The sequence below is a fragment of the Aedes albopictus genome, chromosome 3, assembly GCF_035046485.1.
Source record: "Aedes albopictus strain Foshan chromosome 3, AalbF5, whole genome shotgun sequence".
Taxonomy (NCBI): Eukaryota; Metazoa; Arthropoda; class Insecta; order Diptera; family Culicidae; genus Aedes; species Aedes albopictus.
The window spans coordinates 23,773,244-23,799,485 of NC_085138.1; the positions used below are offsets into that span (position 1 = coordinate 23,773,244).

The 26,242-nt window shown below is 39.9% G+C and overlaps 1 protein-coding gene across 1 annotated transcript; it reads right to left on the minus strand.

The window, feature by feature from the left end:
- Positions 1-874: 874 nt before the first annotated feature.
- On the minus strand, positions 875-24,547 carry LOC109418350 (CDP-diacylglycerol--inositol 3-phosphatidyltransferase). Its single transcript, XM_029865419.2, has 5 exons — positions 24,303-24,547; positions 23,797-23,931; positions 22,540-22,693; positions 22,300-22,463; positions 875-2,177 (listed from the first exon to the last, which is right to left on the minus strand). The coding sequence occupies exons 1-5, from the start codon at positions 24,355-24,357 to the stop codon at positions 2,005-2,007; spliced, it is 681 nt and encodes a 226-aa protein (XP_029721279.1). The 5' UTR covers positions 24,358-24,547; the 3' UTR covers positions 875-2,004.
- Between the last annotated feature and the right edge of the window lie 1,695 nt (positions 24,548-26,242).

Sequence of the window (26,242 nt, forward strand, 5' to 3'; positions counted from 1 at the left end):
TGATCTTCGTTCCTCGTTTGATGTCTGCTTATCGGAATATGATGCTGCGGATGATTCTCTCCTTCGGAATATTGGTGAACAGCGAAACAACGTCGAAAGAAACTAGAACGTGGTCAGGAGGAATCGTGACGGAGTTGACGTATTCCACAAATGCGAAACTGTCTTTTCGGAGCGTAAGAATCGCTCACTAGTGGAGATGGCTCGGTGCATGATTCTGGACGCACCGAACAGTTGCCGAACAAGTAGTGGACAAAACCGTCCTCCAACGAATCCTATGTCGTAAGAGCTCTGAACTGGTGAGAACCCTGACCTCAACCACCTCTAGATATTTTGTTAGTAGTCCTGCGTGTGGGTGGATTCATTGGAAATAGCGTTTAGGATGCAAGAATGAACGTCCTTTGAGAAGGTTGAGCATCCCGTAACCATAATTTCATTTGTTCCACAATTCTACGGATTATCGTATATAACTCTACTGATTTCACAAGAATCACATGCGGCATATAAATAAATAACAATTAACTTACACATCCTAAGATCGTTTGAGATCCTCTCGTGATCCAGAATTGCGATTCTTTTTCCTGATTTTTGAGGCACCAGCACAAGAGAAAACCTGAAAAGCAATAAACAGAGATATTCTGATCCTAAAAGGAAATTAGATCCCGGTCCGATGTGGCATATGAAAATCTGAAAAAATAGTATAAGAATATGATCAATTATTTACGAACTACTTACCAGTCTTTTTCAAATTTTCGCATGTGTTACGACGGCAGTGTTCTTTTGTGGTTCCAAATCCATATTTGTATCGAAAATCCTGTAAGTACAAAAAACTTCAATTAGAATTTCTTTCATTCGAAAATAAAAACAACACAACACATTTGATATTTTCTTTTTTGTATTTCTAAACACTTCTCTACAATGGAAAATAAGTTAGGTGCAACATCGATTTGCTCACGCATTCTACTAATTTGTTTTAGATGTTTTTCATCCCTCTATCACGTGGTGAAACGTGAGCACAAATATCAGGTTTTAGTTTAAGTAAGTATCGGCGACAACGAATATAGATACTTTTACGTTTTGTTTGAGATTTGCCTCTCTTTCTCTGAATATATAGCTTTATGTCGACATGTTTTGTTAGTCCCAATGAAATGATTTTTTTAACGTCTATCATCTAACAGTTATATGGATGTATTGCACGGGATACTGTTTGAACTTTTTTTTCAATTATTTGACCACTTCTCCGATATGCCTCCTACGTGTGGAATGATAAAGCTGTTTGTGTGTGTGAGTGCATTACCTTGCTACGGTATACATTTTTAATATAAAATACAACTAGATTTTTTTTATCTTAGTGTTAGTGATTTTTCTTGGATAAATTAATAGAATCGAGGATGTTGGCGACTATTTTTCGTAATGGTTTCTAAAAATTACTTCAAATTGTCATAAAGTTTACGAAATCTTTTGGTATAGGGGATTCTGCTTAAGACAGTCAACTTAGCGTCTAAATTAACCTGCTTCACAATTCCGATAATTTACCACAATTACTTGTCCGAATATCGTTCAGGTTCAATATGATTTTCCATTCGCCCACGTGGTTCAAAAGACGTGCATTCTCAGTTTTCCTGTCTACACCCTGATTGATTCTCTGATTTTCAACAAAATTTGGCATAATTCTGTCGAGCTGAATGTTTTAATTTATATTGCTGCTTTTCATCGAAGTTTTAGCAAATTTTTGCCAAATCAACGATTCATTGAAATTCAGCAAAACTTACGGCTCTTGAAAAACTAGCGAAAAATTGCTGGTGCATGCGTTTGGTGTATAGTCACGAATTCTTCGCCCAACTATATTCAGACACAAACTAGATGTAAACACGATTGTTTAGTTCCAAAGACGGATTGACACTTATAGGAGGAAGAAATGCCAATGGCGGGACCGAGATACAAACCATCAATAAGTTGATTACACTGCGCACGGGTGTTGGTGGGTTGATACCAAACATCATCAGCTTACTGTGGCTTTTTGGCGGCTTCCCGTTCCCGTTGAGCTTCACGCTCGGCCACATCTATAACGCCGATGTTCATGCTGGCGACGTAACCATGGATCACCGAAATACCGGTCTTGACGATGGCCACCGGGGCGGAGAACATGGCCAGCAGCTTGAACGATGACACACCCAAGACTGTAAATAAAATTAGGAAATAAACATGTAAAAAACGGGTCAAGAAAATGTGTTCGAGGTGTTTTTGTTCTAGATGCAGAGTGCTTATTATATTATCATCCTCCATCGAACATCCTGATTGAATCTGTTAGAAAGAAACGTTGCAACTACCACTTATGAAACCCTGCCATCAATATTTACTGATTCATTCAAAATGGTACAGTTCAAATGGTTTCAATCCAAGAACCTTACTTTAGTAAGGGGAAATTTTATCTAGTTAAGCTGGTGATCCTTGTGTTTGCTACTTTCAGAAGAATAAATTGACCAACTCACTTGTCATGCCTCGAGCATGTGTGCTTGTCAACAATGCTATCGTCGCTACTCTAAATAATCAAAACTTGATATATATATATATATATATATATATATATATATATATATATATATATATATATATATATATATATATATATATATATATATATATATATATATATATATATATATATATATATATATATATATATATATATATATATATATATATATATATATATATATATATATATATATATATATATATATATATATATATATATATATATATTCATTGACGTAGCCACCTGTTGTGAGATCGCTCCACGAGTTCATGAATTTCTCAAAAATTTCTTTCTAAAATTACCCCAGTATTTTTTTCCTAGAATTTCAACAGACATTTCTTCCAAAAATTTATTCGAAGATTCCTCCAGGAGCTCCTCATGTCATTCCTTCAGGATTCTTCTAGTATTCCTAGTATTTCTAGTTTCGGGAATCGTTCACTAGATGCCTTTCTCCAGAGTCCCGGAAGGAACTATTGGATAAAACCCATAAGCAACTCCAGGTGGAATTCCTTACAAAACTGACAAAGGAATCCCTTAAAAGTTTTCGTACCTTGCTTAACTGCATGCCCGGGAAAATCTTTCTTCTAACAAACACTGACTTCTCGTGATTTGAACTAACTTCTTGAATAAGAATCGTTTTGATTCTGTCACCAGTAATTTTCGTCCCGGAGTTCTGATCGATAACGGCATCAATCGGTCAAGCCAGGAGAAATGTTCCGACCCATTCTTTAGTTATTTCAAATCCTCTGACGCCTCTGAACCTGGTTAGCTACTGACACAATCTGGGACACATGCGTTGTCCATGGAAACACAATGTGCGAGGTTCGTTGTAATCAGCTTCCTCAAGAGACCGACTCGCTGTATTAGCCCGTTGTCCTTAAATGTCGCTTCCAGCTTCAACCAGACCTCCCTATCAGATTAGCGGCCTCTTTCGCATGAACGTAATTGATCGGGTCCAACAAGAGGATGATCTTCGCTCGAGCCCAACGATCTACGCTCTTCCTTCAGAAGTTCCCTATGGGATTCTTCCAGGAATTTCTTCTGAGATTCCTAAACAGGTTCCATCTGTGATTCATTCAAGAAGTCCTTCCTCCTAGGATTCCCCTAGGGGATCCTTCCGTTGTTTCTTTTAGGATTCCTTAAGGATTTTCTTCAGGACTCCTCCAGGAATTCCATGCGAGATATATCTACGAGTTCCTTCTGAGATCTATGACACCCTTCCGAGAATCATGTTTCTCGACATTCCTTCGCGATTCTTTCAGGATCTGCTTCTGGGATTTAATCATGAACTTCTTCCTGGATTTCTCTAGGAACTCGTGTCGGGATTCCTTTTGGAACTCCTTTTTGGAATCCTAATATTTTTCTGGAACTCTATCAAGGATTCATCTAGAAGCTATTTTCTGGATTGCTCCACAAGTTTCTTCTTGATTTCCGGCAGATCCTTCTGAAATTTCGAAAGTCGATACTGGAATTCTCCCAGATGCTCCTGGGAAGATAATTCTCCAGGAACTTATTACGCAATTTCTCCAGTTTTTTTTTTTTTTTTTTTGTAATAGTTATTATATTTATTGATCGAACTTAAGCAAGTTTACAAATGATCGGGTTCAAGTAGAAGACAACGACCGATGAGTTGGGTATTCGGTTCGATCAGGCTGTGATGGAAACATTATAGCGGAAGGCGTCGTGAAGCTGGAAATTGAATGTTGCCCGAATAGTCCTCCGATTGAAGTCAACAACGTCAATTACATTTCTGGTATGCCAAACAACTATCCGTTAGTCAAATCGCTATGAGAGGTCACAAGGTACTGTCCCACCGTGATGGCGTAGAGGTCATCGATCCTACTAGGAACGTCATAGCAACCGGAGTACACGACCAGAGGATAAACTGGACAATCGTTGAACGAGACCGGTGTCTACTGTTCGAGGTGAAGCTACCAAAGGAGTTTTGGGCTGAACCACCAACCAAGGAGCACAATCAAACATCGGAAGAAGCTTGAAGTGGTCGCAAACCAGATCTTTCCCACGTGCGTAACTTCGGATCTAAAAAGATGACACAGGAAGCTGAGGAAGCCAAAATATGCGAAGCCATATGGAACTATACTGGTGAGTTTCGAAGAATAAACAAATAATTCGTACAGACTATACGTTCCAACAACAAAAAAGATGTTCAAAAGTCGAGACGATTCATTAAAAAATCAGTGATTTAAAATGGTTAACCTTTACAGATCCAGATAAACCAGCAAACAAAGGAGCGTACGATCGTTAGCCTGGATTTAGAACTGATAGTTCCAGAACCCGTTGTCGTTAAAGATATTTGACCAAACGTAATAGAAGTTGCACCTATAACAATGATGAGGACTTGGAGCCAGATGAAGTTGATGATTCCAATCCGAAAAACAGATCTGATGTATCACAGTACACAAGCATGGTATGCCGTTTAGGCGGAATCTACATGGTTAAAAACGTGTCTGCACGTGTCAGGAATCGTAAGGTCGGCTCAGTATTCAAGACGTTTGGATATTGCCTATCTAAAGCGGATCCGCGCCTGCGAAGCCGAAATGGAGTAACCTCTTGTCTCTTGGATGGCTAAAATGTTTGGGATAGGCAACTTTTTTTTCCTGTATTTTGTGTTTCTCATGTCTGGAAATTTCTCCCATTTCGTTGCGTCGTCTGCCACATTGAGCTTTGTCGGGACCCAGCGCCATTGATACTGCTCTGTAGTTTCCAGGATTTCGCTGACTCGGCAGGCAACGAAAGGTGTATACCGACGGTGATCCAAATACAGCCAGCAGATGACGTCTCTGGAATCCGAATGGTAGAACCGCTTGGTAACGTCGAGAACTGTTTGGGAGAGTATTGTGCCAATAACCGCTGCCATGAGCTCGAGTCTTAGAATCGAGTGATATCCCAAAGAAGCTACTCTTGTTTTGACGGCTACTCGACATCACCAGTCGACTTCATTCCGGACGAATCTCAGGAAGCATGCAGCAGCCATGCCGTTTTCGTTCGCATCAACGAAGGTGTGCAGCCGAATGTCGTCTTATGCAGGATTCATGTGGGGACGGAAACATCGATGTATTTGGACATGCTCAACTTGGAGCAGGACCTGCAGCCAAGTACACCACTTGGTGAAGGCGTTGTCGTCGATTCGATCGTCCCACTGGATGCCGCTTCACCAGATTTCTTGAAGCAGGATCTTGAGGAACATTAGAAAGGGCGCGATGAGCCCAAGTGGGTCGAATATCGTCTTAGGAATTCGGAGAACTCCTCGTTTCGTTGGCTGACGGAGACCTTCCCACACATATTGGTCATAGCGGTCCCATCCGACTTTGTAAGTGAAAACATCGGCAGCTGTACACCACCCCATCCCAAGCACCTTTTCGGCCGTCATTTCTAACGAGAGGTCCAAACTCTTCTCCTCGGCGTTACTGCCGCAAAGAGCTTTTTATACACAGTGCGAATTACTGGTCCAATTTCGGATTTCGAACCCGCCCTGCGAGTGCACGAACCTTACATCCTCCGCGAGTTTGATAGTTTCCTCTTCGGTGTCGACGCTCACGAGCATATGGTCAACGTTATGCTGCTTTTCGATGACCTCCACAACTGCGGGGTATTCCTCGTCGTAGCGCTTAGCGTTCAGGTTCATTGCTTACTGGGCGCTACTAGGGAAGCAACAGGCGCCGAATGTCTTGACGCACAAGGCGTATACACCAAGTTTCTCGTTCTCGTCTCTCCAATAGAATCGCTGGCACTGTTAGTTTTCCCATTCGAATGAGAACTTGGTGAAACATCTTGCGTATGTCACCTGTCAGCGCTACGGGATGCTCACGGAAGCGACGTTCAACAACACCACGACAATGTGCGAAGAGAACATCTTTCGACTGCAGAAAAACCTTTAAGGGCGAGCCTTCGAAGCAGTGAAGAGCCGTTTAGTACATCCTTCAAACGTTCCCGGTGTGCTGAAGACCCTGAAAATGATGTTCGGTCAGCCGGAAGCCATCGTGCATACGTTCATTGAGAAAATCAACTCCCTGCCGCCCATAAGAGAAAACAAGTTAGAAACTCTAGTGGTTTTTGCCGTCAATGTGGAGAACTTTTGAGCGACCGTCGACGCCTGCGGTTGTTGGAAGTTTCTATGAATAAAGGCCAATCCTCGGGGTTGCCGGAAAACTGGGGCAGATCCTTGGAAACAGCCTGCCGAGCCGCCAACTTCCCGTTCCTCTTACTTTCCGCCTGTCCACCAACCTTGCTAGCTTTCGACGTTTTGGGAGTTAGTGCGTCATCTTGCTCTTGAAGAGGTGGAAGGTTCAGCTTGTCGCTATCCATCGAGTTCTGCAGCATGCTTCTTTTTGGTGCCACCATCACACGGGTTCACCAGCCGCTCCGGAACCTGCTCAGAATACGCGCAATCCTTGCAACTCCAGGGATCGTTCTTGATGGCTTGGGTAACTCCCAAGCAGGAGAAGTGGAACCACATCAGACATCTGTCACACCATACCATTTCATCCGAATCATCCGTACGGTCAACTCTGCACGACCGATCAGGAAAGAATGCCTCTGGTTCCACTGTTTCGTCGGTGACCATCACTTTCACACCATCAATAGGACAGATCGGTGACATAAGGAGTGTATCGGAAAGTAGTTGAAAGTGTTCAGGATGCTCTATCTCAAAGCTGGGTTAGTTTTTTCATTTCGGTTCTTCTATGAAATCTTCACAATATAGTTAAATTTAGAACAGCTTGGAAAAAATTGGAAAATGTTTAGTATTATTGAAAATATGGTTAAATGAAAACACCTCACAAAATAAAAATCTGCACAAAATGCGATTTAGTTACGATTTTTCAACATTTCAAAAATCTGTAGCGAATAAAATTTGTACGATAAAAAATTTGGAAAATATTGATGCTTGTTAACAGTTATGTACACATAACATATCATTCAACACCGACTTTCAAAATTCACATTTTCGATAGAAAAATCTCCTATATCTACAAAATGGTCCACTCCAAAAAACGTCTATTTTTTGTTCAAACTTTGAAGTTCTGCTTTCAATATTCTAAAAGGTTATAAAATTCAATTTTTTGTTGTAACTTATTCGTCCATAAATTAAACAACATACCCTATTTAAAAAAATGCGGATTTTTCATTTAATGTATTTTTTATTTGCGTAAACATGATTTGGAGGGGCATAGAAAAAAGGGGTTCCTCAAAAATGGCATTTTTTCATTTTTACGAATTGCGCTTAAATGCAGTGGAGATTTTTCTTGAAAAAAATAATTTGCCTATATCATGAGGATTCTGGAGCTTATCATATTTGCACAAAAAAATTAACAATTTTCGAACATTATCGAACTTTTTTCACAATTTCAATTTTTCAGAAGGTGTGCAAAAATTTAAAAACATGCGTTCAGTAATCTAGGTTAAAAACCCAGTGAAAAGAACATTTTTAGAAAATCATAAAAGCTATTTCTTTTTTCAAGGATTTATACAGTACCTCCAAAAATAAAATTACTTAAAAGTTGTATTAAACTATTTTTGAGGCTATTGCAAACATTTTCAACTACTTTACGATACACTCCTTACTAGATTTGTAGTAATGAGCTGAATTTTTGTATGGTGAGAAGGTCGATTCTCCGTTTCTGCAATTAAATGGTGCAAAAAGCGTGGGTATTATGATTTCTTGCCTAATTTGATGCTGTTTGAGCAAAAGTTTGGGCAACAGTGTTGTTGTTTTCTCCATTTCTTGCAACATAAACAACATAGTAATCCAAAGTTTTGCTCAAACAGCATCAAATTAGGCAAGAAATCATAATACCCACGCTTTTTGCACCATTTAATTGCAGAAACGGAGAATCGACCTTCTCACCATACAAAAATTCAGCTCATTACTACAAATCTAGTACTACAACCGAACGTGCCCCATTGCACCACTGGCTTGGTAGATGCTTTCGGATTGATCGATCATTATCTTGAACAGAACTACGCTAATCTAAACTTTTACCGAAATTTAAACATCCGTACAAGGGTCTCTAAGATAAAAGTGTACGAAAAATAGTCCAGCATGCCAATGGCTTTAATTCAAGAAGCATACTTTCGCACGTGAAGAACTCCTTCGACCGCAGATTCTGCATCAATAACACGAATGGTACTGCCCATAAACAGAATGGTACTCTACCATAAATCTAGTCACATACCATGCACCTAGGTGCTGCGAATAGAAGCGGTTTTATTTTTCAAGCTAGCCAACACACACCAACACACTCCCGGCACACAGCTTGTAAACACGCACGAGCGTTCAATTTTCTTGCAAACACCTCTCTCAGCGCAGTTGTCAAACATGCCGTCGCGACGCTGTTCGGAAATGGTAAACATGATCAATCCACCATTATTCCAATTTTGTTTTCGTGTTCAAAGTTTATTAAATATTTTCCATTCGCGATCGAAATTTCGATGGATAGTTGTTACTAAATTAGCTAAAATGGGCTCAAAACAATGTTTATCCTTCTCCTCGCTTTCCAACGAATTGACAGCGGCAAATGGAGATATCGTGACAACAGTTTTGATTATATCCGCAGCACCTAGATATTAATACTCTTCTATCAAGCACATAGGTACAACAAGGTTTAACATAACCTCTATCTTCAATGTTTGGCTCCCAATGTTTGGCTCCCGCTGAGAGAGCATATTGAGTAAGTCCGCGACACTCAGCCATGCACTAGCCAGAATGCTATAGAAAGATTTGTTTTGGGAGAAACTGTTCTACAATTTAAAATTTCTTTCAATCATGAGATGTTTTTTTTCCATAATGTATTGCGTAAAGCTTATTATTGTAACGACTGGTAAAAAAAAACGACAAAACAAAATAATAAAAATCAGTAGATTTTTGCCTACTTCAACTCATACGCTGTTCTGTCGTGTTGCATTGTTACGTCAATAATAGTGACATTTGAGTTTGTCATATTTGAGCTTTGCTATTCGGACTAGTGACGCTCGAGCTAAGTCAAAGGTTTCCCTACAAACTTTTTTCAAGATTCCTCCAGGAGTTTCTTCTAGGCTTCCGAGGGAGTTTCTTAAGAGATTCTTCTGAGGGATTTTTTAGGATACTTTCATAAGTTCCATCTAAAATTCCTGAACAGGTTCCAAAACGAGATTCTTCCAGAAAGCCACCTGGGATCCCTCCAGAGATTTCTTCTGAGATTTATTATAGAGTTCCTTCTAAAGTTCTTCCATACGTTACTCCTAAGATTCATCCAGGTGTTAGCTTATGGGTTCCTTCTATTGTTCTTTCTGGAATTCGTCAAGGAATTTCTTCTCAGATTACACCAGCAGGTACTTCTGGGATCCTTCTAGGAATTTCATCAGAGATTTCTTCCTCCAGAAGTTCATTCCGGGATTGCTTCAGGAATCAGTCTTGTTGACTATATCAGTCTTTTACACGTTTTCGCCGGTTGCCTTTGCCTTTGACATTCGCAACACAAGCTAACAAATTACTGTACAAAACAAAAATGTAAATTAATGCCTTTGACTACGATAGCGTCTTCGGGAGACGGTTCAGTTTCTGTTATCCTGTCTTTTTCTCATAATGAGATTAGTTTTGTGTGCCGTATTCGGTTTAGAAGTAAGAATGAACTACATACCGTCAAACGGGGTGACTTGCAACACTTTTCAGCTTCAACTAACAAAAAATGTTGAATAAACTCAATTTTAAAATTCAAACTATTTGTAATAGTTTTAATAGCCGGCCCCTCTATAAAATAGAGTGAACAAGTTATAGATTGATTTATTTTTTTCATGTTGAAAAAGTCAAATGAGGTCGTTTTTGATACAAAGACGTCGTGCGGGGTGACTTGCAACACTCAATGTAAATTCCTTTTCAAACACGCAGAAATTAATTTTTAGTTTCAAGTATATTTGATAAGTATTCTTGCTACTATTGTGATATCGTTTGGGCTGACATACTTATTTTTACATTTGTTTTTACATAGTAAATTGAATTGTGAATTTCTATATGGAAATATTGATCTCAAAAACACCAAGTTACTAATTGTTAGTTTAACATAAGTTTTAATGTGTTTTTCAGTTTATATGATGGTCCGTCAGACTTTTGCTGGTGAATTATTAGTTAAACAACAATATTTCGTTTATCTGGACTTTGAATTGTTAAGAAAATGAGTGTTGCAAGTCGCCCCGTCTAGGTACAATATTTCAAAACATATGAATATAACAAAGATATTGTAATATTTTTATAAAGTAAAATGGAAATTCATATAGTTCATTATGTATAGAATTCGCATATAGAATATTATTTTTGGGAAATTTTGTTTTCATTCTTTTGCAGGTAACGATTCGAGGCTCACATTTTTGTTACTTTTTCAGACTAATGTTAAATTTATGAATACTTTGTTGGAACTATTTTCATAAAAGTAAAAATCGTGGCTACTACTCAGATAGTATGTGCACTTTATAGTTTAACTGAGTTTTGGTATATAAACGTTCGATTTTTATGGTTTGTTGATAAACATAGACAGAAGACATCAAGTGTTGCAAGTCACCCCGCCTTTGCAAGTCACCCCGTTTGACGGTAATATTTACACTTTTAATCGAAATTGGCTGGAATCTATGCGAAAAGCTAGAATTAAGCCTGGAACACATAGCGTCCGTTCCGTCGAGGTTTGCGTTTTTTTGACAGTTTTCCCATGGGAAATGTGTCAAACTACTGTCACGCACACGCAAACGTATGCATTGTGTGGGGCACTTTAGACAATAATGTCATCATGTTAGACGACATTGATTTGACCTGATTTTATGTTTATTGATCTTCGTTTTACCGCTCGTGTTGTGTGTGAGAGGCAACGGTAGCGCACGAGTGTAGCAAAACAAGCTGACAGCCGATCGTGGCAGCGAAAAGAAAATAGTGAAAAGTGTCGAATGTTGACTGTTGACTGTTGAGGAATTCTTTCCGGAATTCCTCCAGGAAATACTTTCAGAATACCTGTGAGTATTCCTTTAGAGCACTTCCAGGAATTCCATGCGAGATTCGTCCAGGAGTTCCTTCTGAGATATCTTCAGCAATCCTTTGGAATTCTGTGCTTGAACAAAAGTTATTGCAGTTGGCTGAATTGTTTGAATTAATGAAAAATTTGTTTGTTGCAAATCAATAGGTTTTTGATTGTTTATCAATAGTTCCACTATTGAAACAAGTAGTTGGTAGTTGGGTCAACCTTATGAAGTTTTTTTTTTGCTAGGTTTCTAGCTGCACTCTGAATAGAGTTGAAACCTCTACACTAGACCCGAAGATAGAAAAGAGTACGTAATCTTTCAGAAGCAGTTTGCCAGCCGTACGCGGAAAATGATATCCATTAAGACACTGTTGCAACTGACTCAGAAAGTTACGGTAGAAGATTGGAAAGTTTTCAATTGGTCAGTCAGTCAAGATTTGCCTATGTAGTGTTATGGTCACACGGTTTGTGTTTGTCTTGTTGTTTGATTGTGTGGTATGGTTTAATATGTTTTACTTCTCGTTAAATCAGTTGTCGTTACTTACCTTACCGGTCAGGCTAAGGCCGGGGTGGCCTCTGCTATACATAGTAGCCGCCTCCATTCCACTCGGTCCATGGCTGTTTGCCTCCAGTTCCGCACTCTGCGTAGGGTCCGCAGATCGTCCTCCACTTGTTCGTCCCACCTAGCTCGCTGCGCTCCACGTCTTCTTGTACCGGTCGGATGACTCTCGAGAACCATTTTAGTCGGGTTGCTATCCGACATCCTGATGACGTGACCCGCCCACCGTAGCCTCCCGATTTTCGCGGTATGGACGATGGTTGGTTCTCCCAGCAGCTGATGCAGCTCGTGGTTCATTCGCCTTCTCCAAGTCCCGTCTTCCATCTGCACTCCGCCGTAGATGGTACGCAACACCTTCCGTTCGAAAACTCCAAGGGCGCGTTGGTCCTCTGCAGGTAGGGTCCATGTTTCGTGCCCATAGAGGACGACCGGTCTAATCAACGTTTTGTAGATAGTTAACTTCGTGTTACGGCGAACTTTATTCGATCGTAGAGTTCTGCGGAGTCCAAAGTAGGCACGATTTCCTGCCACAATGCGCCTCTGAATTTCTCTGCTGGTGTCGTTGTCGTCGGTCACCAGTGAGCCCAAGTACACGAATTCTTCAACCGCCTCGATTTCATCACCGTCGATATGAATTCGGGGTGGCGGGCGCGGTGATTCCTCCCTGGAGCCCTTTGCCATCATGTACTTTGTCTTCTACACATTTATGACTAATCCGATTCGCCTGGCTTCACTCTTTAGTCGGATGTACGTTTCCGCCATCGTCTCAAATTTACGAGCAATAATATCAATATCATCGGCGAAACCAAGCAGCTGAACGGACTTCGTGAAAATCGTCCCACTCGTGTTTATCCCCGCTCTTCTTATTACACCCTCCAAAGCAATGTTGAACAGCAAGCACGAAAGACCATCACCTTGCCGTAACCCTCTGCAAGATTCGAAGGGACTCGAGAGTGTCCCTGATACTCGAACTACGCACATCACTCGATCCATCGTCGCCTTGATCAACCGTATCAGTTTATCCGGGAATCCGTATTCGTGCATAATCTGCCATAGCTGTTCTCGATCGATTGTATCATACGCCGATTTGAAATCGATGAACAAGTGATGTGTGGGCACGTTGTATTCGCGGCATTTCTGCAACACCTGGCGGATGGCGAACATCTGGTCCGTTGTAGCGCGTTCACCCATAAATACAGCCTGATATTGCCCCACGAACTCTCTTGCAATCGGTGATAGACGGCGGCATAAAATTTGAGAGAGTATCTTGTAGGCAGCGCTCAGTAGTGTGATCGCGCGGTAGTTCCCACAATCCAACTTGTCGCCCTTTTTGTAGATGGGGCACACGATACCTTCCATCCATTCCTCCGGTAATACTTCCTCCTCCCAAATCTTGGTAATGACCCAGTGTAGTGCTCTCACCAGTGCTTCTCCACCGTATTTTAGAAGCTCGCTTGGTAGTTGATCTGCTCCAGCGGCTTTGTTGTTTTTCAACCGGCCAACCTCCTCCTCAATCTCTTGGAGGTCAGGGGCCGGAAGTCTTTCGTCCTGTGCACATACTCCTAGATCTGTTACCACGCCACCTTCGGTACTTGCAACGTCGCCATTGAGGTGCTCATCGTAATGCTGCCGCCATCTCTCGACCACCTCACGCTCGCTCGTGAGAATATTCCCGTGATTATCTCGGCACATGTCGGCTTGTGGCACAAAGCCTCTGCGCGAGCGGTTCAGCTTCTCGTAGAACTTTCGTGTGTCCTTAGCGCGGTACAGCTCTTCCATCGCTTCGCGATCTCGTTCTTCCTGATGGCGCTTCTTCATCCGGAAGACTGAGTTCTGCCTGTTCCGCGCCTGTTTGTAACGTGCCTCATTCGCTCTCGTACGGTGTTGCAGCATTCTTCTCGTTTTTCAACTGTTCACATTCGCCGTCGTACCAGTCGTTGCTGTGATTCGGAGTCGCGAAGCCTAGTGCTGTAGCCGAGGTACTACCTATGGCGGATCGGATGTCCCTCCAGCCATCTTCAAGTGTAGCTGCGCCAAGCTGCTCTTCCGTTGGTAGGGCCACTGCTAACTGCTGCGCGTAGTCTTGAGCCACTTCTACGTTACGAAGTTGCTCGATGTTGAGCCGCGGCGTTCGACTTCGACGCGTGGTGATAACTGTCGAAAGTTTTGAGCGCATGCATACAGCGACTAAGTAGTGATCCGAATCTATATTCGCACTGCGGTATGTGCGGACGATAATGGGGCACGTTCGGTGTAGTACTAGATTTGTAGTAATGAGCTGAATTTTAGTATGGTGAGAAGGTCAATTATCCTTTTCTGCAATGAAATGGTGCAAAAAGCGTGGGTATTATGATTCCTTGCCTAATTTGATGCTGTTTGAGCAAAACTTTAGACAACAGTGTTGTTGTTTTCTCCATTTCTTGCAACATAAACAACATAGTTATCCAAAGTTTTGCTCAAACAGCATCAAATTAGGCAAGGAATCATAATACCCACGCTTTTTGCACCATTTCATTGCAGAAAAGGAGAATTGACCTTCTCACCATACTAAAATTTAGCTCATTACTACAAATCTAGTACTTCACCGATCTGTCCTATTATATCTGAGAAGAATTTACCGTCGATTAGAACGTGGTCGATTTGATTTTCTGTTAGATGGTCGGGTGATCTTCAGGTGGCTTTGTGGATATCTTTGCGGGGGAAGAAGGTGCTTCGGACTACCATACCACGGGAGGCTGCAAAGTTTACGCATCGCTGGCCGTTATCATTCGATACGGCGTGCAGGCTGTTCCGCCCGATTACCGGTCTGTACATTTCCTCCCTTCCTACCTGCGCGTTCATGTCGCCGACAACGATTTTCACGTCACGCGGCGAGCAACCATCGCATGTTTGCCCTAACTGCGCGTAGAACGCTTCTTTCTCGTCATCGGGTCTCCCTTCGTGTGGGCAGTGGACGTTGATGATGCTGTAGTTGAAGAAACGGCCCTTAACTCTCAACATGCACATCCTTGCATTGATCGGCTGCCACCCGATCACACGTTGTCGCATCTTGCCCAACACTATAAATCCTGTTCCCAGTTCATTGGTGGTGCCACAGCTTTGGTAGAAGGTAGCCGCTCGATGCCCGCTTTTCCACACTTTCTGTCCAGTCCAACAAAGTTCCTGCAACGCCACGATGTCGAAGTTGCGGGGATGTAGTTCGTCGTAGATTATCCTGTCACATCCTGCGAAACCTAGTGACTTGCAATTCCATGTTCCAAGTTTCCAATCGTAGTCCTTATTTCGTCGCGTGGGTCTTTGCCGATTGTATCGAGTCGTATTTTCTCCTATGTTATTCGCAATGGGGATTTTTACGGGTGGCTTATTGGGCCTACGCCAACACTCCTGTCTCGCCGGAGGGCCATCGTGCCAGTTCTGTTTAACGTCCCAACCAACACTGGGACGACCACGCTGATGGGGCTACCACCTTGGATCTAGCTGGGCGTGGTGCAGCGTTTTTTACTTAGCCGCTGGATGCCAGAACAGACGCTGTTTGAGCCGCACCTCCTTGGTGAACAGACACTCGGATCGTACCTCCTCAATCTAGCTGAAGTCAGAAGGACAACAGTGCCCAGGCTGCACTACCAGCTAAGCACACAACTCTTAGCTGGCGGTCTTTGTCATCGCTTGACCCGTGGAAGCATGAGGTAGGAACTTGTGAGGACCAGAGCTATATTGGATGCTCTCCTTATCGACTCACCGTTTTGCAGCCCAGTTCAGTTCAGTTGTCGTATGTTTGTTTTTTTTTTTCATCGAATCTATCGAACCCTGTATGTTAAAATATAGTCGATCATGTGTCAAATTGTTTTCTTGATTTCACTAATCGTTTTCTTCTACTCTGTGTTCATCTCTTGTGTCCTTGGTCCAAAAACCCACAGAAACCTGTAACTGAACTTCTGATATTTTTCTGTTAGTGTCATAATACCATCTAAGAGATAAACAAAAATACGCCCAGTTGGTCAGTTGATTGCAATAAAATTTTAAAATAATAAAGATTTCATGTCAACTTTCATCCCGCTACAAATACTATGAAAAATATTCAAATTGGTTCAATTGTCCTATCGGTCCTACCTAGATAAACCATGTCATTTTCTCAAGCGTAGCCTAGAAATATCAACCTAGTCATACACAAGTAACGTTGTTCAGTTAATAAAAAGCAGTCAGCTTTTGTCCAAAATGTCACGTCGAACGCATTGACGTCAACAATGCGTTTAAGTGTTCGCACGTTAGCTTCGAATCTATCAGCACAATCAAGTGCTACAAATCTCCTTCCCACTATTAATTCTTTGGTAGATTTTAATTGCATTATTTAAAGAAAATATGATCAACTAACATTGTAAAAATTCGAAAAAACGACTATGACATTAATAAATTACTAATCAAAATCAACCGAGAAACGTGGTAAATAGAGCCCAAACAACATTTTGAAGTCAACTGGTTGTAAAAGGTTCCAAAACCTGTCACAAATCCTATAAAACTTTTATTAGCATTTGTAACGATCATCAAAACCTTCTCAAATCCAACCGACTTGGAACTATTGCTTGGGAATAGACTCTACTGAGCCCCGGCGGTTCCTCCGTGTTTATCGAGCATGTCTGATACATATGATCAGCCATACTCCATCTGCAGCAGCCGGTTCGTGATGAACCGTTGGAAGCGCATTAAAGTGTTAAAAAGGTGATATGTTTCACTATAGAACACTACATTACAATACAATAATCAAAATGAAACTCCTTCACTTTAATACCGTCAACCCCTGCGAACTTGGCCAGGGAGTTGGGTCAACCTTATGAAGTTACAACCATATTCTTAAAATTATTGCAACATGTTCATCTAATTCCATCTGTCCCGAGTTCGTCGAAAATCGATGGTGCTCTAGAGCAACCATGGGAAGTAGAGGGTTAAGAAATCGTCCAAAAACTTTTTCCAGCATTTCTCCAAAAACATCTTTTGGGATTCTTCCGTAATTCCTCCAAGGACTTCTGCCGAGATTCATCCAGGAACTTCTTCTGAGATTATTTCAGGAACTACTTTTAGGATAGCTTTAGGTACTCCTTCTGGGATTCTTCCGAGAAGTGCATCCGGGATTCCTCCGGAAATTTATTCCGGGATACTTTCAGGATGTGCTTCAAGGATTCCTCCTTAATTGTAAATTACAACCTAGATTCCTCTAGGAACTCCTATGGGTTAATAAACCACGTGGACCCATTTTGGCCTTCTCAAACCCCGGTCCCCCTCGTAACTTTTATCCATACAAAATTTGTATGGAGCGTAGACTTTGGCAAGACCTCCCGTTTCCCTGAGATTCCTCTGTGATTTTTTTTTTCAGGCATTTCCCAAGAACTTCTTCCGGTATTTTTACATGAACTTTTTCCGGGATTTCTTCAGCAACTTCTTTCAGAAACTACTACCGGGATTGCTTCAAGAACTCCTCCCAGGGTTTTTCCGAGAAGCCCTGGAGTTTTTACGGGACATATTTCCAAAACTCCTCCAAAAACCTCTTCCGGGGTCCCTCTAGGATCTACTTCCAGAATTCTTTCGGGATGTCTACGGGAACACAATCTGAAATTTCTTCAAGAACTTTTTCCGGAAATCCTTCTGGAACTGCTTACAGGATACTTTCGAAAACTTCTCCCATGATTATTTTAAAACCCGCTCTCGGATGTTTGTTCAAGAACACCATCCAGGATTCATCTAGGACAGTGATTCCCAAAGTGGGCGAAATCGCCCCCTTGGGGGCGAAAACGATATCGAAGGGGGCGAAAATTTAAAAATTAGAAATTGGGGGGCGAAAAATCCAACAAGGGGGCGATTTTCCGAAAACCATTTCAATCAGAGTGATAGGGGTATTTTTTGACATTTTCGGTCTCTTTGTCAAGAGGAGTTTTTGTCATTGAACAAATCAGCTCGATTGAAAAAGTTTCTATATCAATTTGGGGTTTAATAGGCTTATTATATTTAACAGGCTTATTAAATTTGTCTCAGGTGTAAATTGAAAACGCGTTTTTTTTAAAGCATTCATATATTCCAAGATATAGAGAAGCTCTGAAAGTATTTTGATTTTACCAGAGTTTTTCAATCGTATTTTGAGATTTTCTGATAGAATTTCAATCAAAATTTGGGATTTTAAGATTGTATTTAAGATTCCTATGCCATTTTCTTTCTTTGATTTTACAAATAACCCGTTATTCGAAGTTTATATTCAAGATGACATTTCACGCCTACCTATTTAGTAAAATTGCTGAAATTTTCCACTCTACTTGAAAGTTTTTAGTTTTATTATTTGGCATATTAATTACGGAATTATCTAATTTACGGTAAAATTTCAATCTTTGTCGAATTTTTGGGGTTTCTTTGAGAATACCAAGACGACTTATAAAGCTGAATCCTAAAACCCTACCATCTATTCTTCCTCCTTCGATGTATTTAAATAATTTTATTTAGAAGTTACATATCCTTGAAATTCTTGCAAAAAATATGATTCTGAATGCTATTTATTCACGATTTTATATTATAAATTGAGGAGCCCTCTTCTTCCGATTTCAAGCTTTCAAAAACTGTCTTAAGATTATTTTTATGGTGATTAGAAGAAATACAGTAAATCGGAGAAAATTGGGTTGATTTTGGAACTCCATACATTTTGTATTGTGGATTTACCGGCTACTTGTATTCTACCGGTCGTTTCAGTATGGCCTCCAAAGTAGCCGTTTTATAAATAGAGTAACTTAAAAATGTTTTTAAACATTTTTATAGTATGCGCTATTCCTCGTTGTCACTAGCTATTCAGCGACATTCATTTTTTGACAATCAAGTTGATTGTTATATGAAAACGGCTACTTTGTAACGGCTACTCAAGTAACCGGTAGAATAAAAGTAGCCGGTAAACCCTGATAAAAAGTATCATAAAAATACGATAAATTTTATTGTTACAACACCATTTTTTCGAAAAATATTCACCATTAAACATATTGTAATTTACACAACACACTCACCATCACCCCTATTGTTCTATACCATTCGTCGAATGGTAAATGGCACTTTTACAATAAAAAATGGTGGTCGTTATGTATCTTAACCATAAAATTTTGAGAAAATTTTCATACACTTTTTCGCGAAAAACAATAGAATGTATTGTGTTTTTATGAGACATTTTTAGGGCAATTTTCAAAAGATAACAATATATCTTAATGTTTTTTCATTGTTCTTACAATACAAATACAATTAATTGAATGGCGTCAAATGAATCGTTGTTACAATAAAAATACAATAATATTTGTTGTTATTTGTAAGCAGTTTTCGCTTTTGAAAATCCATAGAATTTATATTTCCCGCTAACATTTATATCCAGCATTTACGAGCACTAACGTCCGCCAGAATGATATGCACATTTTATGATAAGAATCAAACACTCTGATGTCTGTCTGGTATGTATTGCTTGGCAGCTGTTGATAAGATCTATCTTCAATCTTTTCAAATAACTGCCAAATATCACAAGTCAGACCTCAGGTCGTATGATCCATACCATAAATCGTTCACAATTCATGTGGCCATTAGTATCTGTAAATGCTGGAGAAAAATGTTACCGAGAAATCTGGAGCTCGATTTGAATAGGTCGTATGTACTTTTGTCGATTAAAAATTCGATCAGTTAGATTCGCTTATTATAGCGAAAACCGTTGAAATTGAGCAAAGTTTATACATACAGCAGAATCCTCACAAAACAAGCTTTCTGTTCCATCATTAAAAGTTTGCAAAATATCTGCCATATTGCTACAATGACTAAAATAAACTGATCGAATTTTATATCGACAAAAGCACATACGACCTATTCAAATCGAGCTCCAGAAATATGAATTCTTTGGTTTTTCAAAGGCGAAATCTGGAGCAACATTTGAAAAGGGCCCAAGAGGTCTTGTGTCTTTTTTCTAAAACGCTCCGTAGGGCATAACAGCAGCCCGCCCACGCAAATGAACACCGTTATCCGAAAGATCGATGTTTGCTCTATCTGATAACGGTCTTTGTTTTTATGAATAAGCTGAGGCGGGCTCAGGAGCGACATGTGAAGTCATTGTTTACCAATGCTTGTATGCCCTTTTCAAATGTTGCTCCAGAAATCTGTTTACATAACAACAAATATTATTGCATGTTTATTTTAACATCGGTTCAATTGACCCCATTAAACTAATTGTATTTGTATTGTTATCAATGGTAGTTTACTATTTACTTAATTCCTTTAATTTATTGGAAAACATTAGAAAAATCATTGTTCATCTTTTTCTTGTCTTAACATCCTCACTTGGCTAAACCTGCTTTTCAGCTAGTTTTCTATAAGTACTTCCTCAGTTATTCATTGAGAGCTTCCGTGTTGGCAGGCTTGACGTCTGTCAGTTTTAGCGAATAATATTCGATAACCGAAACATCTACTGTACTCAAATTTAAAACGAAAACTATAAAAAATATGTCAAGTGATTTTGTATTTGATTATACAAACATGATCCAAGCAACAATAATACTTATTGTTATTTATTTGTTACAAATTGTTTTTAAGTGTTATTGAGAAATAAACTCTTTTTTAATAAAAAGTCCATGAGAACTTTGCAGGCACTTTTGCAACTATTTAAAAACAACTTAAATTAATTTTTACTGATAGTAACTTTAAATTATTATAGAACTATTGAAAAACAATCGAATCAATCAATCACTAATAAAGCTAATGTTCACTTATTGTACGAACTATATGGGCTTGATTTCTATTGTAAAAAGTAACAATATATCTACTATGTGTTTTATTGTGAACAATAAAACCAGTCATTTGTTAATAATATTTACCGTGTAATGAATGGTAATTTTTTATCCGGGAATCCACAATATGTTGTGAAAAATTGGTGAAAAACTTTAAACCTTATTTACTTGAAAGTGGGTTTTTGTCACTTACATCCCTCTGCTTCTAACTCCCTCAATTTAAAGCTGAACACTAAATGAAAATGTAATATTTTTGCGCACGTCAAAACATTAAGAAAATAAAAAAAAATACAGTGAAAAAAGCAGGTTTTGTTCTAGTGGCTTACAAAATAGACATAATTTGTAGATTTTAATGAAATTCCAAAATTTCGAATCGTATTTAAAAAAAAAGCAAGCTTAGGGGGGCGAAAATATTTTTCAACAGCTTCAAGGGGGCGATTGCTCCGACAAGTTTGGGAACCATTGATCTAGGAACTCTTCTGAATTCTTTCAGGACGAAGTGCCTACTTGAATTCCTGTAGATCCTTCTGGAATTCTTTCAGATGTTCCTGGGATAGAAAATTCCAAGCAGTTTATTGCATAATCTGTGTAGGAGATGTTTGTTGCATTATTTATGGAATTACTCAAGGGGCTTTTCATGAAGCTCCTACAGGAGTTCAATGAGAAATTCCTCCAACAAAATTACTTAAGAAATTCCTTCATAGGATCTGAACTTCGATCTGGATTTTCCCCAAAAGTTAATTCCCAGATTCCATTATGCAAGAAATAATTCCTTCTGAAAATCCCAGATATAACTTCTGCAGACATTAGAAAAAAACTGTTGGGAGAATCTCTAAAGGAATTCTTGGAGGATTCCCGAATCTCCTGGAGGAATCCCGGAAAGAACCCTTCGAGATCCTAAAAAAATCTGGAAGGATTCTCAGAGGGAACTTTCAAAGGAACCCAGAAAAGAATCTCAGATGGATCTGAGGATCCACATAAGTAACTCCTAGAGGAATCCTGGAGTAAGTTGTTGGATAAACCACGGGAGGAATGTCTGAAGGCATAGTAGGAAAAATGACAGGGGTAATCTTAGAAGGAATTCTTGGAGCAATCTCGCAACGAATTCTTAGAGATATTTCGAAAGAAATTTCTGTTAAATTCCAGAAGGAGCTCCTGGAGGAATGTCACAAGTGAGCCATTGCTCAGCACATTTTCTTACTGACGCGAACTCCACATTTTGAATTGAATGAATCACTCATGGCAAAGTCCAAATCGTAAACAACAAAACCACGAAGCGTAAAAGAATCATGGCCATAAAGCTCCATAATAGCTTTGATTCAGTTACTCTATAACTACGGTGCATAAAGCAATGAAAAGTCTGTATCCTAATTGCCATCGCGGTCAATATAACGACAAACAAACTGCTGTTACACAAATACTTACTCAACGGTCCCGGAGTAAAATGCAACAGGTATAGAGCGGCGTAGAACAGTTCGTTGAACAAACACATAAAGCCCAGCACGGTCCGGTTGGTGTAGTAGACGCGCATTATCGGATTACCAGACATGTCGATGAATTTGTGCGAAGTTTTACCCTGCAGAACGGTCCTATAGGAGCAAAACAGGGGAAAAGAAGACGAATAAGATGATTTAAACACAATTAACGGGACCCGAGCTAGCTTACGTGTGCAGGTAGAACCAATGGCACGCGACATCGATGGCCATCGACAGCTGGAACCAGAACATGTACTTCGGGTAGAAGTAGCTAAGCGTCACCAGCAGTCCCATGGTACCGCAACGGTCGGTCAGCTGGTCGAGCATGGCGCCGAATTTCGTGGCTGGAAGCAGAAAAGAAAAAGCTGCTTTTTAGACTATTGTTCGATGCCTTTTTACCCGATAAATGTACAAGATGGTTCACGTATGATTAATAAATTCAATTACAATTACAATTACAATTACAATTTTGTAAAACAATTTGTTGAGATGTCGACCACTAACATCTGCTGCGGAAGAAGCAGTTACGAATTGCAGTATTACAGGACAAGTATTTTGATAGAACTTAAGTTTAATGAATCAGAGATTGTAGCGGAAAATGACTGAAATGGCTATTCTAGGCCCTAGAATCTTGGGATATTTTATGAAAATAATGACTTAATGGGGCACGTTCGGTGTAGTACTAGATTTGTAGTAATGAGCTGAATTTTTGTATGGTGAGAAGGTCAGTTCTCCGTTTCTGCAATGAAATGGTGCGAAAAGCGTGGGTATTATGATTCCTTACTTAATTTGATGCTGTTTGAGCAAAACTTTGGATAACTATGTTGTTTATGTTGCAAGAAATGGAGAAAACAACAACACTGTTGTCCAAAGTTTTGCTCAAACAGCATCAAATTAGGCAAGGAATCATAATACCCACGCTTTTTGCACAATTTCATTGCAGAAACGGAGAACTGACCTTCTCACCATACTAAAATTCAGCTCATTACTACAAATCTAGTACTTCACCGATCTGTCCTATAGTATCGAGCTCTGCGTGTCATAGTTATCATTGCAAATAATGATATTATTTTAAAAAGACATTGAAACATATCTTTTAAGGCCCTACAATTTATAAAAAAAAATTAAAAAAGAAGTGGAGTGGATTCTAAAGGTATGAAACCCCTTAACTTCTCGAGTCAATAACTCAAAACATTTTGAACGAAACGCTTATCTTAAGGCATCATAAACCAAGCCAATTTGCTTTATCATAAAGATAAGCTATGTCTTCCCAATTATAGAACCAATCCTGCAATTCCCAAAGATAACCAAGCCGCGAACATCATCGTCAAAGAAATCAATCCCCGTTATGCAATTTCAGAGCAGAGTTTGCCGTTTTCCTGTTCGTTTCACTAATTAAATTAATTAATTTATCCGTATGCGTATGTTATCCAAGCAAGACACTTACATTGATTGAAATGTCTCGCCGCATGTCCATCGAGGGCATCCAGCACGACGCTCACGATGTAGCACCAGCCGGCGATCACGTAGTTGGTGGGCATGTAGTAGAAGGAAACGATCGCCAGCACAATCCGGGCATAGCCTGCAAAACGGAGAAAACAACATAAGCATATAACACATATGTATTTCGGATGATTTGTTGCGTCGCAAATGTGCAAAAATCAATTTCTTTCCCTCGCACTTGGTTAAACAATATCATTGTGGCAAGTCAAATCTAGTCGATTTGAGGAACATCACCGGGATTCCCCCAATCCCAGCATAGCGGCCAGCAAAACAAAAGATCATTCACTCCTATTCTCCATTCATTGCATTGCGTTGTTATTGTTGTTGTCACCTCCATGATGGTGGGTTGGAAAATTCGGCCACCCATCACCCCCCTTACGAAAATCTCGCTCAAGTGCAAGGGCGAAGAAAGGACTCCGCTGAAAAAAAAATCCATCTCCCTACACTTACCGATCAGATTCGGCACAAACATGAAAATATTCTCCTTTTCCGTGGTGGTGGACATGATGCAAACGCGTTTCTGGTTTTTCTCCTTCAGGAAACAAAAATGGAAGATGGATTTGCGGGACTTTCCTTCTTGGAAAAACGATTACACTTTTGGGGCGAGAAAATTGTTGCGAGTGATTTTTCCTTGCTCCGCACACAGAAGACGACTTGCACTTGTATGTATTTATCCACCACCTCTGATGCTGATGCACGCACAATCAAAACTAACCTGCGGTGGCGATGATTTTGCGACGCTGGAAAAGTGAGAACAAAAAAGTGAGACGCGAGAAATTGTCATTTGACGGTAAAAAAGGTTTGGGAACATTCATTTATTACGTCCATCGTTTTACGGGATTTCTAGACCCCCCCTCCCCCCTCTGTCACGCTATAGAGCTTGCTGACGTTTATTCACCTCTCTCTTTCAAACATGCAGGCGGGATAGGATTTGTTTTCATCGGGAAAGGTTTCCCGATGAAAACAAATCCTATCCCGCCTGCATGTTTGAAAGAGAGAGGTGAATAAACGTCAGCAAGCTCTATTTTCCTATACCTAATACACGTACTGTCACACTTTCTTAGACCCCCCCTCCCCCCAAAATGTTGGACGTAATTTTTGAACGTTCCCTTTATGCGATGAGTTTTGGAACCGATAGGGTGGTTCTGAAAGGATGAACTATTTTTGATTAATTAATTCTGGAGTTCGATTTGAATAGGTCGTAAGTAAAAAATATATTTAATAAAATTTGCCGTTTTCGGTTTCGATTCAGTTCCAACCTGGGTTGGAACTGGATCACATCACAGTTGCAACATCAACCCGACTCAGGTTTGCTTGTACTAAAATTTGTTTGACGTTTGTAAACACATTTTTCACCGATGCAGTTCCAACCCAGGTTCAAAAATGAATTTGACATTACAGTCCCGATTTGTTCGATGGCGGCTCGATGGTTGCATGTTCACTGGTTGGGGCAAAACCCAACTAAAAAGCACTGTCCATGTCAAAATCGATGTCAAAACGAGTTTGACGTCTGACCCCTGCCTGTCGCATCGCAGCTCGAGGGGGGTGACAAATCTAAATCGTTCAATGGATGCCAAAGAAGATACATCCTTGGATGCATTTACTTTTCTAGATCGGTGTGCTACTTGCAGATTTTTCTATCTATTCTCAATTTAGTTGAAAATCGGAGGTCTCGACTAGCGAAGTTGGATTTATCTCTAAATCCATGCGTCGGACCTACTTCGGAAGTGGTGCGCTGTATAGTAAACTAAAGTCACGACGATCACTCTTTATTCCTACTGGTAACAGATGACATCCCGCAAAATCACAAACTGTAAATTCAACGTTCCTCATACTGTAGATTACTATTAGCAATTTACATTCAACCATTTCTCAGACTGTCCCAGATAACAGTAAGATAACCATACCATGTACAGATTTGCCAGTCTGACAAATGGTAATCCGCCAAATTACAGTATGTGGAATAGGCGGTTAAGATTGGTTACCATAAAAAAAGCTCATTTTCTCGAACAAATTTTTCGCAATACAGTATAGAATATGGTCAATATATTATCCTGTTTTTCGGACAATTGGGTTGTTTAGTGAATAAAATATTGCTATTCTCTATAGCCTAATCGAAAGAGCTCATTTTTCTGAGTATAACGTGATTTTATTGGATTCCAACACCTTTGTTTTGATGGTTAAATCAACGAAACAATTTTAATTTTCGTGGATAGAATGACAGTTCAATCGTTAAAGTGACAGTTCGACCCGATCAAAAAATTTTCCCCATACAAACTTTAAATGCATTTTAAAAATAGTTCCCGGACTCCAAAAATTATGAAATTTTGGATTTCGACTAATTTTTGGGCGGAGAATCCGATTATGAAATAATCCGGATACCCCTAAAG

Coding starts and splice junctions, on each gene's coding strand:
- LOC109418350 (XM_029865419.2), bottom strand. CDS start 24,357: ATGTCCACCACCACGGAAAAGGAGAATATTTTCATGTTTGTGCCGAAT. Junction 22,464..22,539: donor CATTGGTTCTACCTGCACAC/GTAAGCTAGCTC, acceptor TTGCTCCTATAG/GACCGTTCTGCAGGGTAAAA. Junction 2,178..22,299: donor TTTTACTCCGGGACCGTTGA/GTAAGTATTTGT, acceptor TTTTATTTACAG/TCTTGGGTGTGTCATCGTTC.